The sequence below is a fragment of the Tiliqua scincoides genome, chromosome 7, assembly GCF_035046505.1.
Source record: "Tiliqua scincoides isolate rTilSci1 chromosome 7, rTilSci1.hap2, whole genome shotgun sequence".
In the NCBI taxonomy this organism is placed as follows: Eukaryota; Metazoa; Chordata; class Lepidosauria; order Squamata; family Scincidae; genus Tiliqua; species Tiliqua scincoides.
This window is the reverse complement of record NC_089827.1, coordinates 22,671,782-22,692,585: the sequence shown is the minus strand read 5'-3', so window position 1 is coordinate 22,692,585 and position 20,804 is coordinate 22,671,782. Positions and strand designations below refer to the sequence as shown.

The following is a 20,804-nucleotide window of genomic DNA, read 5'->3' as shown; positions in this document are numbered from 1 at the left end:
CCTCTGAGTTTTGGAGAAGGAGAGGAGGAGGAGCAGGAGGAGCAGGAGGTAAGTGTACTCATTCTAACGCTTTGTCTTTCTAACTCCCTGTCTTCTAACCTTAACCTTACCTTTAACGCAACCTTAAATCAAAATTGAAAGTTAGCACCTAAGGGAGGTACATAGGGCTACTCGTGAGTAAGAGCAGAGTCCTACTCGTGAGTAAGTGCCCAAGGGTCAGGCATTTAAATCAAAAGTGAAAGTTAGCTGCACCTAAGGTAGCACTTAATCGAAGGAAGGGAGGAGGATAAAGTGAAAAGCAGGTTTTCTACTTGTTTAAATTAAACCTATACTTAACCCAGGTTAAACCTAATCTAAGTTAGAACTTAACCTAAACAGGTCAGTAAATTGGGACACAGGATCTAGAGAGCAATAAATAATTAAACAAACCCAAATAAAAACTAGCTTGAGGTTACAAAAACAGTCCAGCCTAAGAGAACAGAACTAGGAGGGGAAGGGCCAATTCCCAACCCATTAAGAGCCCCAGTAGGCTAATCCAAGCAGTCCATTCAGGAGCCTGCAGAGTAGGTCACGCCCATCAGCAGCCATTTGCCTTCCTGAGCTTTTGTAAACTCACCTGGGAAGCCCAGCCCCCTTTCAATCAGGAAGGAAGGAGGGGGGAGGAGCCAGCCAGGAGTATAAAGCTAGGCAGGCCATCGCGTGAGGCTCTCTGCAGACGCGTGTGGCCTCTGGGACCCCAAGTGCCTCTGGGAACTAAGTGCCAGGTAAGGCACAAGAGTTTAGCATCTGGGCGAGGAGAAGGCAAGGAGACCTCTGAGTTTTGGAGAAGGAGAGGAGGAGGAGCAGGAGGAGCAGGAGGTAAGTGTACTCATTCTAACGCTTTGTCTTTCTAACTCCCTGTCTTCTAACCTTAACCTTACCTTTAACGCAACCTTAAATCAAAATTGAAAGTTAGCACCTAAGGGAGGTACATAGGGCTACTCGTGAGTAAGAGCAGAGTCCTACTCGTGAGTAAGTGCCCAAGGGTCAGGCATTTAAATCAAAAGTGAAAGTTAGCTGCACCTAAGGTAGCACTTAATCGAAGGAAGGGAGGAGGATAAAGTGAAAAGCAGGTTTTCTACTTGTTTAAATTAAACCTATACTTAACCCAGGTTAAACCTAATCTAAGTTAGAACTTAACCTAAACAGGTCAGTAAATTGGGACACAGGATCTAGAGAGCAATAAATAATTAAACAAACCCAAATAAAAACTAGCTTGAGGTTACAAAAACAGTCCAGCCTAAGAGAACAGAACTAGGAGGGGAAGGGCCAATTCCCAACCCATTAAGAGCCCCAGTAGGCTAATCCAAGCAGTCCATTCAGGAGCCTGCAGAGTAGGTCACGCCCATCAGCAGCCATTTGCCTTCCTGAGCTTTTGTAAACTCACCTGGGAAGCCCAGCCCCCTTTCAATCAGGAAGGAAGGAGGGGGGAGGAGCCAGCCAGGAGTATAAAGCTAGGCAGGCCATCGCGTGAGGCTCTCTGCAGACGCGTGTGGCCTCTGGGACCCCAAGTGCCTCTGGGAACTAAGTGCCAGGTAAGGCACAAGAGTTTAGCATCTGGGCGAGGAGAAGGCAAGGAGACCTCTGAGTTTTGGAGAAGGAGAGGAGGAGGAGCAGGAGGAGCAGGAGGTAAGTGTACTCATTCTAACGCTTTGTCTTTCTAACTCCCTGTCTTCTAACCTTAACCTTACCTTTAACGCAACCTTAAATCAAAATTGAAAGTTAGCACCTAAGGGAGGTACATAGGGCTACTCGTGAGTAAGAGCAGAGTCCTACTCGTGAGTAAGTGCCCAAGGGTCAGGCATTTAAATCAAAAGTGAAAGTTAGCTGCACCTAAGGTAGCACTTAATCGAAGGAAGGGAGGAGGATAAAGTGAAAAGCAGGTTTTCTACTTGTTTAAATTAAACCTATACTTAACCCAGGTTAAACCTAATCTAAGTTAGAACTTAACCTAAACAGGTCAGTAAATTGGGACACAGGATCTAGAGAGCAATAAATAATTAAACAAACCCAAATAAAAACTAGCTTGAGGTTACAAAAACAGTCCAGCCTAAGAGAACAGAACTAGGAGGGGAAGGGCCAATTCCCAACCCATTAAGAGCCCCAGTAGGCTAATCCAAGCAGTCCATTCAGGAGCCTGCAGAGTAGGTCACGCCCATCAGCAGCCATTTGCCTTCCTGAGCTTTTGTAAACTCACCTGGGAAGCCCAGCCCCCTTTCAATCAGGAAGGAAGGAGGGGGGAGGAGCCAGCCAGGAGTATAAAGCTAGGCAGGCCATCGCGTGAGGCTCTCTGCAGACGCGTGTGGCCTCTGGGACCCCAAGTGCCTCTGGGAACTAAGTGCCAGGTAAGGCACAAGAGTTTAGCATCTGGGCGAGGAGAAGGCAAGGAGACCTCTGAGTTTTGGAGAAGGAGAGGAGGAGGAGCAGGAGGAGCAGGAGGTAAGTGTACTCATTCTAACGCTTTGTCTTTCTAACTCCCTGTCTTCTAACCTTAACCTTACCTTTAACGCAACCTTAAATCAAAATTGAAAGTTAGCACCTAAGGGAGGTACATAGGGCTACTCGTGAGTAAGAGCAGAGTCCTACTCGTGAGTAAGTGCCCAAGGGTCAGGCATTTAAATCAAAAGTGAAAGTTAGCTGCACCTAAGGTAGCACTTAATCGAAGGAAGGGAGGAGGATAAAGTGAAAAGCAGGTTTTCTACTTGTTTAAATTAAACCTATACTTAACCCAGGTTAAACCTAATCTAAGTTAGAACTTAACCTAAACAGGTCAGTAAATTGGGACACAGGATCTAGAGAGCAATAAATAATTAAACAAACCCAAATAAAAACTAGCTTGAGGTTACAAAAACAGTCCAGCCTAAGAGAACAGAACTAGGAGGGGAAGGGCCAATTCCCAACCCATTAAGAGCCCCAGTAGGCTAATCCAAGCAGTCCATTCAGGAGCCTGCAGAGTAGGTCACGCCCATCAGCAGCCATTTGCCTTCCTGAGCTTTTGTAAACTCACCTGGGAAGCCCAGCCCCCTTTCAATCAGGAAGGAAGGAGGGGGGAGGAGCCAGCCAGGAGTATAAAGCTAGGCAGGCCATCGCGTGAGGCTCTCTGCAGACGCGTGTGGCCTCTGGGACCCCAAGTGCCTCTGGGAACTAAGTGCCAGGTAAGGCACAAGAGTTTAGCATCTGGGCGAGGAGAAGGCAAGGAGACCTCTGAGTTTTGGAGAAGGAGAGGAGGAGGAGCAGGAGGAGCAGGAGGTAAGTGTACTCATTCTAACGCTTTGTCTTTCTAACTCCCTGTCTTCTAACCTTAACCTTACCTTTAACGCAACCTTAAATCAAAATTGAAAGTTAGCACCTAAGGGAGGTACATAGGGCTACTCGTGAGTAAGAGCAGAGTCCTACTCGTGAGTAAGTGCCCAAGGGTCAGGCATTTAAATCAAAAGTGAAAGTTAGCTGCACCTAAGGTAGCACTTAATCGAAGGAAGGGAGGAGGATAAAGTGAAAAGCAGGTTTTCTACTTGTTTAAATTAAACCTATACTTAACCCAGGTTAAACCTAATCTAAGTTAGAACTTAACCTAAACAGGTCAGTAAATTGGGACACAGGATCTAGAGAGCAATAAATAATTAAACAAACCCAAATAAAAACTAGCTTGAGGTTACAAAAACAGTCCAGCCTAAGAGAACAGAACTAGGAGGGGAAGGGCCAATTCCCAACCCATTAAGAGCCCCAGTAGGCTAATCCAAGCAGTCCATTCAGGAGCCTGCAGAGTAGGTCACGCCCATCAGCAGCCATTTGCCTTCCTGAGCTTTTGTAAACTCACCTGGGAAGCCCAGCCCCCTTTCAATCAGGAAGGAAGGAGGGGGGAGGAGCCAGCCAGGAGTATAAAGCTAGGCAGGCCATCGCGTGAGGCTCTCTGCAGACGCGTGTGGCCTCTGGGACCCCAAGTGCCTCTGGGAACTAAGTGCCAGGTAAGGCACAAGAGTTTAGCATCTGGGCGAGGAGAAGGCAAGGAGACCTCTGAGTTTTGGAGAAGGAGAGGAGGAGGAGCAGGAGGAGCAGGAGGTAAGTGTACTCATTCTAACGCTTTGTCTTTCTAACTCCCTGTCTTCTAACCTTAACCTTACCTTTAACGCAACCTTAAATCAAAATTGAAAGTTAGCACCTAAGGGAGGTACATAGGGCTACTCGTGAGTAAGAGCAGAGTCCTACTCGTGAGTAAGTGCCCAAGGGTCAGGCATTTAAATCAAAAGTGAAAGTTAGCTGCACCTAAGGTAGCACTTAATCGAAGGAAGGGAGGAGGATAAAGTGAAAAGCAGGTTTTCTACTTGTTTAAATTAAACCTATACTTAACCCAGGTTAAACCTAATCTAAGTTAGAACTTAACCTAAACAGGTCAGTAAATTGGGACACAGGATCTAGAGAGCAATAAATAATTAAACAAACCCAAATAAAAACTAGCTTGAGGTTACAAAAACAGTCCAGCCTAAGAGAACAGAACTAGGAGGGGAAGGGCCAATTCCCAACCCATTAAGAGCCCCAGTAGGCTAATCCAAGCAGTCCATTCAGGAGCCTGCAGAGTAGGTCACGCCCATCAGCAGCCATTTGCCTTCCTGAGCTTTTGTAAACTCACCTGGGAAGCCCAGCCCCCTTTCAATCAGGAAGGAAGGAGGGGGGAGGAGCCAGCCAGGAGTATAAAGCTAGGCAGGCCATCGCGTGAGGCTCTCTGCAGACGCGTGTGGCCTCTGGGACCCCAAGTGCCTCTGGGAACTAAGTGCCAGGTAAGGCACAAGAGTTTAGCATCTGGGCGAGGAGAAGGCAAGGAGACCTCTGAGTTTTGGAGAAGGAGAGGAGGAGGAGCAGGAGGAGCAGGAGGTAAGTGTACTCATTCTAACGCTTTGTCTTTCTAACTCCCTGTCTTCTAACCTTAACCTTACCTTTAACGCAACCTTAAATCAAAATTGAAAGTTAGCACCTAAGGGAGGTACATAGGGCTACTCGTGAGTAAGAGCAGAGTCCTACTCGTGAGTAAGTGCCCAAGGGTCAGGCATTTAAATCAAAAGTGAAAGTTAGCTGCACCTAAGGTAGCACTTAATCGAAGGAAGGGAGGAGGATAAAGTGAAAAGCAGGTTTTCTACTTGTTTAAATTAAACCTATACTTAACCCAGGTTAAACCTAATCTAAGTTAGAACTTAACCTAAACAGGTCAGTAAATTGGGACACAGGATCTAGAGAGCAATAAATAATTAAACAAACCCAAATAAAAACTAGCTTGAGGTTACAAAAACAGTCCAGCCTAAGAGAACAGAACTAGGAGGGGAAGGGCCAATTCCCAACCCATTAAGAGCCCCAGTAGGCTAATCCAAGCAGTCCATTCAGGAGCCTGCAGAGTAGGTCACGCCCATCAGCAGCCATTTGCCTTCCTGAGCTTTTGTAAACTCACCTGGGAAGCCCAGCCCCCTTTCAATCAGGAAGGAAGGAGGGGGGAGGAGCCAGCCAGGAGTATAAAGCTAGGCAGGCCATCGCGTGAGGCTCTCTGCAGACGCGTGTGGCCTCTGGGACCCCAAGTGCCTCTGGGAACTAAGTGCCAGGTAAGGCACAAGAGTTTAGCATCTGGGCGAGGAGAAGGCAAGGAGACCTCTGAGTTTTGGAGAAGGAGAGGAGGAGGAGCAGGAGGAGCAGGAGGTAAGTGTACTCATTCTAACGCTTTGTCTTTCTAACTCCCTGTCTTCTAACCTTAACCTTACCTTTAACGCAACCTTAAATCAAAATTGAAAGTTAGCACCTAAGGGAGGTACATAGGGCTACTCGTGAGTAAGAGCAGAGTCCTACTCGTGAGTAAGTGCCCAAGGGTCAGGCATTTAAATCAAAAGTGAAAGTTAGCTGCACCTAAGGTAGCACTTAATCGAAGGAAGGGAGGAGGATAAAGTGAAAAGCAGGTTTTCTACTTGTTTAAATTAAACCTATACTTAACCCAGGTTAAACCTAATCTAAGTTAGAACTTAACCTAAACAGGTCAGTAAATTGGGACACAGGATCTAGAGAGCAATAAATAATTAAACAAACCCAAATAAAAACTAGCTTGAGGTTACAAAAACAGTCCAGCCTAAGAGAACAGAACTAGGAGGGGAAGGGCCAATTCCCAACCCATTAAGAGCCCCAGTAGGCTAATCCAAGCAGTCCATTCAGGAGCCTGCAGAGTAGGTCACGCCCATCAGCAGCCATTTGCCTTCCTGAGCTTTTGTAAACTCACCTGGGAAGCCCAGCCCCCTTTCAATCAGGAAGGAAGGAGGGGGGAGGAGCCAGCCAGGAGTATAAAGCTAGGCAGGCCATCGCGTGAGGCTCTCTGCAGACGCGTGTGGCCTCTGGGACCCCAAGTGCCTCTGGGAACTAAGTGCCAGGTAAGGCACAAGAGTTTAGCATCTGGGCGAGGAGAAGGCAAGGAGACCTCTGAGTTTTGGAGAAGGAGAGGAGGAGGAGCAGGAGGAGCAGGAGGTAAGTGTACTCATTCTAACGCTTTGTCTTTCTAACTCCCTGTCTTCTAACCTTAACCTTACCTTTAACGCAACCTTAAATCAAAATTGAAAGTTAGCACCTAAGGGAGGTACATAGGGCTACTCGTGAGTAAGAGCAGAGTCCTACTCGTGAGTAAGTGCCCAAGGGTCAGGCATTTAAATCAAAAGTGAAAGTTAGCTGCACCTAAGGTAGCACTTAATCGAAGGAAGGGAGGAGGATAAAGTGAAAAGCAGGTTTTCTACTTGTTTAAATTAAACCTATACTTAACCCAGGTTAAACCTAATCTAAGTTAGAACTTAACCTAAACAGGTCAGTAAATTGGGACACAGGATCTAGAGAGCAATAAATAATTAAACAAACCCAAATAAAAACTAGCTTGAGGTTACAAAAACAGTCCAGCCTAAGAGAACAGAACTAGGAGGGGAAGGGCCAATTCCCAACCCATTAAGAGCCCCAGTAGGCTAATCCAAGCAGTCCATTCAGGAGCCTGCAGAGTAGGTCACGCCCATCAGCAGCCATTTGCCTTCCTGAGCTTTTGTAAACTCACCTGGGAAGCCCAGCCCCCTTTCAATCAGGAAGGAAGGAGGGGGGAGGAGCCAGCCAGGAGTATAAAGCTAGGCAGGCCATCGCGTGAGGCTCTCTGCAGACGCGTGTGGCCTCTGGGACCCCAAGTGCCTCTGGGAACTAAGTGCCAGGTAAGGCACAAGAGTTTAGCATCTGGGCGAGGAGAAGGCAAGGAGACCTCTGAGTTTTGGAGAAGGAGAGGAGGAGGAGCAGGAGGAGCAGGAGGTAAGTGTACTCATTCTAACGCTTTGTCTTTCTAACTCCCTGTCTTCTAACCTTAACCTTACCTTTAACGCAACCTTAAATCAAAATTGAAAGTTAGCACCTAAGGGAGGTACATAGGCTACTCGTGAGTAAGAGCAGAGTCCTACTCGTGAGTAAGTGCCCAAGGGTCAGGCATTTAAATCAAAAGTGAAAGTTAGCTGCACCTAAGGTAGCACTTAATCGAAGGAAGGGAGGAGGATAAAGTGAAAAGCAGGTTTTCTACTTGTTTAAATTAAACCTATACTTAACCCAGGTTAAACCTAATCTAAGTTAGAACTTAACCTAAACAGGTCAGTAAATTGGGACACAGGATCTAGAGAGCAATAAATAATTAAACAAACCCAAATAAAAACTAGCTTGAGGTTACAAAAACAGTCCAGCCTAAGAGAACAGAACTAGGAGGGGAAGGGCCAATTCCCAACCCATTAAGAGCCCCAGTAGGCTAATCCAAGCAGTCCATTCAGGAGCCTGCAGAGTAGGTCACGCCCATCAGCAGCCATTTGCCTTCCTGAGCTTTTGTAAACTCACCTGGGAAGCCCAGCCCCCTTTCAATCAGGAAGGAAGGAGGGGGGAGGAGCCAGCCAGGAGTATAAAGCTAGGCAGGCCATCGCGTGAGGCTCTCTGCAGACGCGTGTGGCCTCTGGGACCCCAAGTGCCTCTGGGAACTAAGTGCCAGGTAAGGCACAAGAGTTTAGCATCTGGGCGAGGAGAAGGCAAGGAGACCTCTGAGTTTTGGAGAAGGAGAGGAGGAGGAGCAGGAGGAGCAGGAGGTAAGTGTACTCATTCTAACGCTTTGTCTTTCTAACTCCCTGTCTTCTAACCTTAACCTTACCTTTAACGCAACCTTAAATCAAAATTGAAAGTTAGCACCTAAGGGAGGTACATAGGGCTACTCGTGAGTAAGAGCAGAGTCCTACTCGTGAGTAAGTGCCCAAGGGTCAGGCATTTAAATCAAAAGTGAAAGTTAGCTGCACCTAAGGTAGCACTTAATCGAAGGAAGGGAGGAGGATAAAGTGAAAAGCAGGTTTTCTACTTGTTTAAATTAAACCTATACTTAACCCAGGTTAAACCTAATCTAAGTTAGAACTTAACCTAAACAGGTCAGTAAATTGGGACACAGGATCTAGAGAGCAATAAATAATTAAACAAACCCAAATAAAAACTAGCTTGAGGTTACAAAAACAGTCCAGCCTAAGAGAACAGAACTAGGAGGGGAAGGGCCAATTCCCAACCCATTAAGAGCCCCAGTAGGCTAATCCAAGCAGTCCATTCAGGAGCCTGCAGAGTAGGTCACGCCCATCAGCAGCCATTTGCCTTCCTGAGCTTTTGTAAACTCACCTGGGAAGCCCAGCCCCCTTTCAATCAGGAAGGAAGGAGGGGGGAGGAGCCAGCCAGGAGTATAAAGCTAGGCAGGCCATCGCGTGAGGCTCTCTGCAGACGCGTGTGGCCTCTGGGACCCCAAGTGCCTCTGGGAACCAAGTGGGGCTGTTCTTATGTTCTTATGTTCTTATGTTCTAACATAAGAAGAGCCCTGCTGGATCAGGCCAAAGGCCCATCTAGTCCAGCTTCCTGTATCTCACAGTGGCCCACCAAATGCCCCAGGGAGCACACAAGTCAACAAGAGACCTGCATCCTGGTGCCCTCTCCTGTCTCTGGCAATCAAAGGCAGCCTGCCTCTAAAACCAAGAGCTTGCACATACCCACTATGACTTGTAACCCGTAATGAATTTCTCCTCCAGAAATTTGTTGAACAAACTCTGTTGGTTCACTTTTACTCCTCTGCAGTTCTCAGCAATTCTCAGTCCCCCTCCAAAGATAATCATATAACTGGAATGTATGAGGATGAATTTCCAGAGACAAGTGCTTTCCACCACAGGGGGGAGAATGCCTGCTACTTATCTAAAAATTATTTGATTCATATTTGTAGTGGTGTGGCTGTTTACATAATACATCCACCCACCCAAGGGGGAGCACTGCTAATGTAGCATAAAGCCATGTAAATTCTTTCCAACCATGCATTCAGAAGCTGCAAGCTTTCCTAAGAGCATCAGGGGAGCAATCATGGGACCACCACATTGGTTAAGGTATGAAGAGGTTCTGAAAAACAATTAGAAACAATGGCTCTGGTGCATGAACGTGTGTTTCAATAAAATTTTTGAAGGAATGAGGTGAAAATATTCAGAACTACATTTGCATCTGTCATGATTTCACAGGACCCTACCAACCTTAGAAAAAGGTAGGGTACATACAAGTATGTACAAGTGTACAATTGTTAGAGAGGGACTGGAGAACACATTATATTCACCACTTGGCACTAAACAATATCTCTGTGGTGTTTTCTTCATTTTACTGCTCATTGCCAAATGAAGAATATCTTCCATCCCAGCAATGCATATTCCTGATGACAACTGATGCTGGTGTGGAAAAGCTCCATATGACTCAGAAGATCTACACTGTACATTACAAAAATGGTGTGGAATGTGTAGACGACACCCCTAGAATTAAGTTTTAAAGCACTTTGATGTGGTGAGTTTAATGCGCAGACTGAACCTATGGCATTTATTTGGACATGTTGTTGAGGTACCTAACACCTAACTAGCTTTATTTGCATGAATGAAGTGAAAGTAACATTATGGAAGACCATCATTATTTTGTTATTTAAAAGCTTAGTATCTTCTGCCATCAACCTTATGCAGCTTGATCAACTCACTGCTCCTAAGTTTCCCTACCCTTACACAAATCCTCAGAAATTCAGAATGCAGGATAATCTTTCTCCCCCTTTAAGCTGTTCATTAATCACAGAGCTCTCAGTTGTTTACGGTTTTTTGCCATTGTTTAATCCTGATCATAAGACTGTCCTATTTCAAAAGCATCTTAACACTGTGTAGTAGGATAGATAAATCCAATCCCTAGGCAGTACACAGCAGGAGGAATGCTTGTCCTGGGTTATTTGCAAAAATCTGATATTATTCTCAACATTTTTGGAAAACCAAAGAACCTATTTGCAACGTGGTCTACAAACTGAACTCTTTGGCATTGACTTCAGTGGTACTACATTAGCTTATGTTCTACTAACCTAATTTGTACTGGGCAGAATTAGCAACTCTAGATAAAAGAACCATTTTCTGCATTTAATTTTCTTTGCAATAATAACTATATAATGCAAATGATTTATTAGAGCTAAAAGGGTTAAGTTGAAACTACAGTAATTATAAAAGGACGCCCCAAGGTACAAACATCTGGGTCACAAACAACCACACTTAAGAACAAACTTCCAGTAACAACAACAACTTGGGCATCTCTAGAAGAAAAAGATCAACATTGTGCCAATTGTCATTGGAGCCCTTGGAGCAGAGCCTAGAAGTCTGAAGACCTCATTGTTCTTGGCCTTGAGCAAATTACACCAGCTCAGCTCCAGATATCAACATTGCTTGGAACAGCAAGAATCCTACAAAGATATCTCTGTGATTCCCAGGAACTTGCCTAGATCCTGAATTGCAGACCATAACCATCCCAAGCACAGGCTGTGATGAAATAGTAAAATAAAACAATAATATCTCAGTATATAAATGCTGGCCCATGCTGACCCACACATAAGAACAAGGATGCACATGTTCTGTGGTTACTTTGGATTACTTCACAAGCCACAGCCAGCTCTGTGAAAGCTGCAGACCCAATGTGGCCAGGAAGTGATGGCAGGAGACAGGTGAGGGAGGGACGGAGGCAGAAAGGGACAGAGAGAAAGAGAAAGTAGAGGTGAAGAAAGACATTGTGATAGAAGGGAAAAGGAGGAAGTGGGAGACGGAGAATGAGAGAAAGAAAAGGGAAGGAAGAGAATAAGGAAGAAAAGAAGGAGAAGACAAATGGCAAGAAAGACAAGGGGAATATGGAAAAGAGCTGTGTCAAATGAACTTTTGTAGGCTGGCCCGGGAACCTAATGTTAAAAACGTGTTCCACATTCCAAACAATTGACTTACAAGTGAGCACAACCCATTTGTAAGTTGGATACTTCATGTATGGCAAAACACCCCCCCCCCAAAAAAAAACAAAACACAACCCTGTTCTTACAAGCTATGTTCCCAAATTCCCATTCATTTTAATTTTTTTTTAAATAATAAAAATAAACTGTTTCTCTTACTTGTAAACATAATACTCCTGTTTGGAGCTTTAGAGTATAGCCACCTCCTTGTCATGAGCATTTTTTAAACTCATACACCCCATGGGCAGGAGGTCTGGTCTAGAGGGTAGAGCCTCCATTTGCCTGAAGATTAACATCCACAAGGTCGCCAGTTCGAGGCCACCGGCACTGTGCGACCTTGAAGCAGCTGGCAAGCTGCAGCTGAGCTGTTCCATCTGCTCGGAGCGTGGGAGGATGGAGGCCAGAATGTTAAACCAGATTGGAGTGTAACACCTTGAATATGTAGTGGTTCTTGAAAGAAAGAAACTTCTTTCAATTTGTAAAAATCCCTGCGTGGATTTAATAAGCCTGCCTATGTAAACCGCCTTGAATAAAGTCTTGAATAAAGACCAAGAAAGGCGGTATATAAATACTGTATATTATATTATTATTATTATTATGTTGTGGCATCATTGCAGGGCTGGGTGGGTGGAGGGAAAAAAATAAACTGGCCACTGCCATTGAAAAAGAATTGCTGCTAGTGACAGTGGCAATTTATTTGCCTGTCCTGACCCATGTCAAGACCAGGTCAGTATCTGCACTGATGTGCTCTGTCAGGTATTCTCAACTTTCCAGGAGAACAGCAGAATGCAAGTAAAATAAGCAAATCCTTAGATTTGTCCTTAGGGTCTTTCCTGTGTTGTATTTATTTATCATCTTGTTTATATTATTTAAGGCATCTATTATTTAATTTTTGATCCACTGAGGGGACCACCAAGATGGTTCACAACCTTTGAAAACAATTTAGAAAAACAATTAAAGGCAAGCAAACAAAAAAACAAAAACACAGAATCATCAAAACAGAGAGGCAATAAAATCCAGAGAACTCAAGGGAAAATTAATGAACAAAGCGTTATCTGCCCATTTTAAAGCAGACAACATCAGGGACCCACTGATATTTTATAAAAGGGAAGCCACCACTGAGAAGGCACTGCCCCCTGTCCCCACCAGCTGCACTTTGGTCAGCAATAGGACACAGAACAGGGCCTCTGATGATGAATGTAGAGTGCAGGCAGGTTGATATGGGACAAGTTATTCAGGTCAAAAGACTTATGCGGATTTAGAGATGATAACCAGTGTAATGTGCTGCCCCCTTTAAGGTTCTGGCTGAGTTTCTTTGAGGCTGTAGTTATTTTGTCCCAGTTGGTATAAGAGTATTGTGATTACTGAAGAGAGCGATCCTGGTCAGCTGATTTGGTTGGGGCTATAAAAAAAGAGTGCAATAGAGGAGGAAGAGTACATCATCGCTAGCTTTAGGTACACTCTAGGAGTATAACCTTTCTTTTCTATAGTTCTGGCACTTGCATGCGAATATGTGCTTCTCCATGAACAATTTTAAATGGCCTTTATGTAAATTTAAGAGTGGCGGATTCTGACTTGCTTAATAAAGTGGGGATATTTTTGCAACTCATGTTTTCTGTCATTGGTATGAAGGAACTGAACACTCCCCAGCCCTTCTCTTCTTTTCCTTGGGCTTGAAGGAAAAGGAGCTTTTAAGGTCAGTAAACCTGGGGATGGTTATAGGATTGCAACAACCAGCACCATGAATAATGCCTAGAAACCACTGCATGGAAATGGTCCCTATGCTGACTTGTGAGAGCACACAAAGGTAAAAAGCCAAATAATTATGGAGATTGGGGAGACCTGTTTGTGCCTCCCATACCTTCATCTAGCCTGCCCTCCCCCCAGTCAATTAGCATGAGCTTGGGTGCTTGCATTTCCAGACTGAGCATAGTGGGAAGAACTGGATGGAAGACATACCTCCAGTTTTCAGTAACACCCTGGTGTGCTGCCTATGAGTATGACATGCGCATGTGCCAAGGGGGGAGAGGGGAACCCACCTCTGTTTTTGTGACAACACTATGGGAGTCCTTCTAACACTATGGGAGGTGCTCTGACTGTGTGGGAAGAATTAGACTAAATAAGTTCTTAATTCTACATTTCAAAATTCTTGTTTATGTACACTGATCTTAAAGGACATAGCTGAGCAGACGCTCATATGTATATAAGAGGATCTTTAGGATTAAATGCGAATGGATAAAATGCTCGCTATCGAGCTGTACACAACAGATTCCTCCAAGGAGTTAGAATGGTGTACATGCTTCTTCTCCTCCGCTGCTTTTGCCCTTATGACAACCCTGTGAGGTCGGTGAGGCTGAGAAAGAATGACTGGCCCAAGGTCACCTAAGAAGTTTCGTGACTGAGTGGGGAACTGAACCAGGATCTTTGAAGTCTAAGTCCAACACCCAAACAGCTACACCATCCTGGCTCTTATCACAGAGGTTAACGAACGCCAGAAGCTTCTTTTCAAATGTTGAAGAAATCATCGCTAGGAATGGGCATCAGATATTAAAAAGATCTCTGTAAATAATATATTTTCTAATTATCTTTGCAAATATAAAAACAAAAAGTCATTTCTTCTGTTACGAGTTTCCCCAATTAAATGTTGTATTGGAGATCACAAGGATAATGTCTCCCTCCAGTGGTTCTCTTATAAGATAACCCAAAAGGTGAAGTCAGTTGTAACATCTTTAGATCAATTCTGTGCTCTAAGTACTCTCACTACTTTCAGCCCCTTCATACTTTTCTTCCCCAGAGTCAAGATCTTTTTTTTTTAAAAAAAAAGTCTTTTTCAAGTTTGAAGCAGAAATTGGCTGTGCACAACACTGATTGGCTAAGATCCTCTGATGGTCCTATGAAATCTCCCCTCCAACCTACCTTCCTTATCTATGCTGCTGTAATTTAGGGAAACAAGCAAAATTGTTTTTTCCTTTTTTGAGCTGTTTGTACTGTTGATTTATAATATACAAGAAGATAGATTGGGTGAGTCAGACCAATGGCCCATCAAATCAAACACCATAAACTTCACTAGCAAGCAGCAGTCCAGTTTCTTCATCCACTATCAAACAATTTCAGAACCTTTTAACTAGCAGGGCTAAACTTTGGACTTTAAGCATGCCAAATGTATTGGGCTATGTTCTCTCCCCTCTTTGTTAGGGAAAACAATGGGTTGCGAAGTCTCCAAAGACAGCTGCCTGTATTATGCATGTGCTGCTCTGCTAAACTGAGAATGAATATGCAACATGGATATGACCGAGGCCTGTGATTTTCAGTGTACTTTTTCGTAACCATAAAAAAAGATTTACTTACAAAATTAGTATGCTGGAGGGTGGGACGTCTGATATTTACCATAGTATTTTTGGTTTGTGTGTGTTTCTGTTGGGTCTGTTTGGATACTATACCCCTGTCCTGATTGTCCTTGGGAAAGATTAGGACTTTCTTTCCAGCTAGCCTAGTGCATCATGAGAAAGAGTGAATGACTAATGACTAAGTGACAGGGAGATCCCTTTTCAAACAACCACAGAATTCCTAGTTCTAGAAGGGAGCGGATAATCCTGATGTCTACTTTCAGTATATTCTCAGGGGAAAACAACGTCTGAAGAGGACCAATGTTTCATTTTCTTCTTTTATAACACGAGAAAGCAATTTGTTCCATATTCTTTCCCCCCCCCCAGAGTACCAATACACGCTTATTTTCTAGGATATGTTAACGAAAATCTACACTTTGAAACAAAACAAAACAAAACACAAAATTAGAGAAAGTAACTGACCATCCACACCACATGAAAACTTGCAGAAAAATGAAGGTAGGAGCGGACATCATGGCAGAGGCACGACTCGTTGTGCACAAAGGCTGATCCTATTAATAACGGGCAAAGTAGCAAGTAGAGGAAAGGAAAGAAAACACAGAAAGAAACACATACAAGATGAGATTTCATGCAATTTGCTGGCAGTTAGCAGAGTTAATGTGGAAGCATCCACCCAAGAGCAAAGAATTTCACAGTGAAAATTGCAAAGTAAACTTAACTAAAATATTACACTGTTACAATTACAAAACGCACACAACTAACACACCAAATAGCACACCAAGCTAGTGAGCGAGGCTCCTTGTACTTTCACACATGACAGATCCAGTGTCAGCAAGTCACAGATGCAGATTTAAGGTGTCTTTTTTCTAGTACTTGTGCCAATTGTCTCTCACACTTCAGTTAACCAAGTTTTCTTATGTGTCCAGGAATCCCTCACTATTAAACCTGAATACACCAATGTTTCTTTTGCAGTAGTGGTTGACCACAAAAACCACACGGGCCTAAATGGGTTCAACCACAAACCCACACAATCTCATGCATAAGGACTGCGTGGCCACCTTGTACACCAGTGATTTTCAACCACTGTGCTGTGGCACACTGGTGTGCCACAAATGGTCCACAGGTGTGCAACGGAGTGTGTGTGTGATGTATTAGTAGGTCTATTAGAGGATGTGAGTCCCTGCTGGCAGTGTGATATGCCTTGTCAATTGTCCAAAAACTGATGTTGTGTCTTGACAATTTTAGTGCCTTGTCAGTGTGCCATGAGATTAACAGGGCTGAAAATTGCTGCATATTTATTTTAAAACAAATGTGTTTTGGGTCAGGGATTCTCAGACCCTTTGGTCCAGGGAAACTTCTTATGTCCTCCCACCCCCCAAAAAGCCAGGCTTTGTCCAAAGGGGAAATGTATGTATACATGGATATATATATGGTGGGAAGATTGTAAAGGGACTGCATGAGAACATTCTGAGGCCTGCTGGATCAGGCCATGTAGTTCAATAGCCTATTTCCCACAGTGGTTCACCAGCTGCTACTGGAAGCCCATTAGCAGATTCACTTCTTTCCCACAATTGCTCTCTTGCAACTGGCATTCAGAGGCATCCTGCCACTGGACCTGGATGCAGTGCTTAGACATCATGAACAGCAGCCACTGATAGACCTCTATTAATTTATCTAATCCCCTCCTGAAGCATCCAAGCTAATGACCATCACCCCATCTCATGGCAATGAGTCCAACAGACTAATTATGCACTGGGTGTAGAAGTACTCCCTTTGGTTCATCCTGAATCTCCTGCCAACCGGTTTCATTGGATAACCTCTGATTCTAGGGTCTTGAAAGAGGGAGAAAAAAATCCTCTCTTTCCATTTTCTCCATGCACAATTTAAAAATCAAAATCATGCCCCCTTTCAATTTGCACTTTTCCAACTCTACCTGAGCACTCTGATAAGATTCAGAAGTATGGGAAGTCTAAATCATTTGCGCTTCCTTTCTTAAACATTTCTTTTGGAGGGTGGAGAAAGGACGCAATTTTATGTTTAGAGTATAGCTAAGGTATGAACTTTCCTCACACTAGAGATTTGAGGCAAGGAGAGACAGAGGCAAAAGTACCTAAACTAGAAACTGTGCCAATAACCACAAACTACATGGTTGTATTCATGTAGTTTCTGTATCAGCCTCACTTTGCCAAACTGCTGAATTTTAAGCACCCACATTTACAAAGCAGTTTAGAGGTTCAGTTCAGAGAAGGGAACTACTGAAGGTAAATTTCCTATACTATCCTCTCATTGGCAGACCGGTGAAAATACAGATATGAGTTGATAATAAACAATGACAAGAATTTCTGGGGGGGGGGGGGAATGAATAACATGTTGAATGTAATCTTGGAATTGTTCTGGGATTGGCTCATGACTGAAGTTGTTACAAATGGAATGATGAATTGGACAACAGTTTTTCTTGGCAGGTCAGTCCTGGTATAATGTTGACTGGCCACTCAGTGAAAACATTTGGTTCCATTACTGGCTGTTTTGTTATTTAATTGGTTTTTAACTTTGTGTTTTTATGATCGTAATGACTGTTATCTTTTTTTAGTTGTGGGATCTAGTGGTGAACTGTGGTGTAAAAAAGTATTGTAAAATAAATAAATTCCAGATTTAGCCTTTTTTCCCCATACAGGAGCAACTGGATGCTTTCCAATTGTCTCTAACTGAGAATAAATCACTGTTTGGAGAGTCCATATTTTGGAAGTTTCAACTGTTGTATATCTGACAGCCCAATCAGATGCATGGCTCCACTGAGCTCAATGAGTTTGTACTGTTTTGATGTGATAATTTAATTTATGTAGTATTACATTTTGTGCCCATTTTATTGTATGCAACTTGCTTATCCTTCTATCCTCACTGAAAAAAAAAAAACAGAGCAAAAAATCCATCTGTGTGCATGCTTGTGTGTAGGGCCATCCACTAAAACTGAGTGTTGGGAGAGTTAGGACAGACAAAAGAAAATATTTATTTATTTAGTGTGAAGTTGGTCTGTGAAATTCCTTGCCAAGGATGTGGTGATGGTATCTGGCCTAGATGCCTTTAAAAGGGGATTGGACAAATTTCTGGAGGAAAAATCCATCATGGGTTACAAGCCATGATGCGTATGTGCAACCTCCTGATTTTAGAAATGGGTTATGTCAGAATGCCAGATGCAAGGGAGGGCACTAGGAAGCATCTGGTGGGCCACTGTGAAATACAGAAAGCTGGACTATATGGGCCTACGGTCTGATCCAGCAGGGCTGTTCTTATGTATGCTACACATTTGATCATAACTGCTTTTGCAGAATCAAGACCAATGTATTCTGACAGACCTTAATGGCCTGGGTTGATTCTTGACAATCATGCAATGGAATAATTGTGTTGCATCATCATTCTAGTATGGTGGCCTACACCTGCAATCCCTTTGAAACACATTTGCTAATGCAACAACACATACAACAGAGACAAAGAGAACTGGAAGGTTAGGAGGGCTCTGTTCTCTCACATCATCAGGCTTTCCTATACTGCTTATACATTTCATTGATCTGAGTCAATCTCTAGATTACAATAAACCCCAGAAGGTAAATTTGGAAAGGGGAGAAAAAAAAGCCACTACCTGCAGGACAAAAAGAAAGGCTACAATACTTTGAAGGCAGCTTTTCAGAGACTCTGAAGATAAGAACCATGAAAGACTGTTGTTTTGGTACTGCCAAGCACAGAGTACCAGCATAGATTGCCCTGTATTTCAAGATAGAATCATGTGTGAAAGCACAGCAATTATAGCAAAGGCAACTCAGAAAAAGCAGCTGTTAACTTTATGTTAATTGTGCAAACACTGGAAAGAGACCATGGTCAAGAGTCAACAGTATGTTTTATGAAAGATTAAAATTAAAAGTTAAAGTTCACAAGCACTAACAAGGTGCAAACCATTCTAAATATTTATAGTTCCCATTCCTGAGAAGAAACTTCTTCTATGTCTCCAAAGGTCACACTTACTTTAGAATTATAATCAAAGCAGAGTTCAGGTCCTTTTCTGTATCTGGGGTGTTGAACCATTTCACAAGGGTCAGGTCCTTCATCTAGACTTTGGTTAAGGAATACAGATAACAGAATTCTCACATTGATTTATATAGTTATTAATAAAGTTCACAAGTAATCTAAACTAGTACATAAGAAATGAAGATGGTGTGAAGGACCACACCAGGCCTCAGGGTCTGAGGCAACAATCGTGTCTAGTGAGCCACTATGGAGTGAGAGTGTGTGTATAAACTGACTTTAAAGCCTCTTCAAATGCAGGATAGGAAAAGCTTCTTATCTGTAACAGTAGTTCTTTGAGTGGTCATCTGTGCAGATACAAGTAATTCAATTCTGTGCATGTGCCGAGCTCACCTGGGAGGTTTCCAAAGTCTTGTCAAGCATTTTGCCCCTGTGCTTGAGTGGGGAACCACATGTAAAGTTATGTGCCTTGTGTGGGGAAAAGACCCTGTCCCTCAGTTCCTGAGGGTGGTCCTGAGGACCATCTCATGGTTCAAATTATCTACTGAAAGAGAACTCCAACTGATGGTGTCAGCCTTAGAAGTTGAAGCTGGACCTCTAGAGGGGATGGGCAGGTACACTGTGTGTCTGCAGAGGTGACAGAGGTGTTTGTTTCTGGCAAGACAGGATTACAGCCTAAGGGCGCAATCCTAACCAACTTTCCAGCATTGACATAGCTATGCCAATATGGTGTGCACTGCATCCTGCAGTGGGGAGGCAGTCAAGGGGACTCCCTCAAGGTAAGGGCGTGTTTGTTACCTTAACTTGGGGCTGCACTGCAGCTAAGTCAGTGCTGGAAAGTGGGTTAGGATTGTGCTGTAAGTTCTACTTCTGATAGCACCATTTTCAAACAACTCCAGCTATAGTTACAGATAAGCAACCTGTCCTCCTTTGTGTACGGTAAAGACTTACTTTACCTCCCAATATGGAGGTGGGTGCACGTTAGGGTTAGGAGGACCATTTCTGCTCTTGTGGGATCCCCGTAATAAATAAACACCTTCTTCTCAGCCTTAAATGATGCAATTCAGTGGCCTGTGGAGGGAATACTGGGAGACCAGAATTCCCTTTGTGGCCATTAGAGGAAGCAATGACAGCAGTGGCACTGGATGTTAAGGGAAATGATGGTGGAAAGAATGCTACAAGTCCTGTGACCGTTAGAGGAAGAAGCATCTGTAGCACTGGATGCCGAGGGAGAGAGGTAAATGGAAGACTTGCCTCTAAGGCAAGAGGTTGAGCTGGACTTTCCTTTCTCCCTCAGCATCCAGAGCCACTGCCATCACTTCCTGTAATAGCCCATGGGGGACTGCAGGGCTCCCAGCACTTGCTGACCATTATTGGAGAGGAGGTGGCAGCGGTGCTGGTGGTGCTGGATGCCAAGGGATAGAGGTAAGCTCTCCTGCTCTCCTCCTCTCAGTGTCCAGCGCTTCTGTCACTGCTTCTTCACTCAGCATCCCACATGGCCACCACCACTGCCCTCCTCCTCTGATGACCAGGGGAGGGAATGCTGGGAACCGTTCTGTGACCTTCAGAGGAAGTGCTGGTAGCAGCAGCATTGGACCCCCCCCCCTTAGAGGCAAGCCCTCCATTTACCTCTCTCCCTTGGCAACCAGTGCCAAGTGGCAACCAGTGCCACTGCCTCTGCTTCCTCTAGTGGCCACAGAACGAATGCTGGGCTCCTAGAATTCCCTCCACCAGCATTACAGGAGGAGGTAGCAGTAGAGATGAGCTGCAAGCTGAGAAGAGGATGGGGAGCACTTCCCTCTTAGCATCCAGCACTACCACTGGTGTGTTCTGCAATGGCCACGGAGGGAATGCTGGAATGCACGGAGTGTGTGTATTCTGGTTCACAAGTGCATGCACTCTACCGTCCCTATTCCTACCTTATTGCATGGTTTTTTCAGGAGAAAATTTCTCTCTTTAGGTCCAATGAAGGGTATAGCTATACATATAGTCCCCACTACCCCTATTCACATTATTTCTTATGGAAGAAAATTCCCCTTTATAAGTTATTCCATTTTAAGTCCAAGTTTCCTGGTCCCTAATCA

The 20,804-nt window shown here is 44.0% G+C and overlaps 1 protein-coding gene across 5 annotated transcripts in view; it reads right to left on the bottom strand.

The window, feature by feature from the left end:
- The window catches only part of CACNA2D1 (calcium voltage-gated channel auxiliary subunit alpha2delta 1), a 472,859-nt gene that overhangs the window by 12,809 nt on the left and 439,246 nt on the right, over window positions 1-20,804 (bottom strand). For 3 of the 5 annotated variants that reach the window (XM_066634567.1, XM_066634569.1, XM_066634571.1), the window contains 2 exons: window positions 18,721-18,803; window positions 15,166-15,254 (listed from right to left, as the gene is read on the bottom strand). In XM_066634567.1, the coding sequence (XP_066490664.1) occupies window positions 15,166-15,254; window positions 18,721-18,803 (172 nt within the window). The remainder of the gene's footprint in view (window positions 1-15,165; window positions 15,255-18,720; window positions 18,804-20,804) is intronic. The other 2 variants (XM_066634568.1, XM_066634570.1) reach the window with 1 other exon arrangement.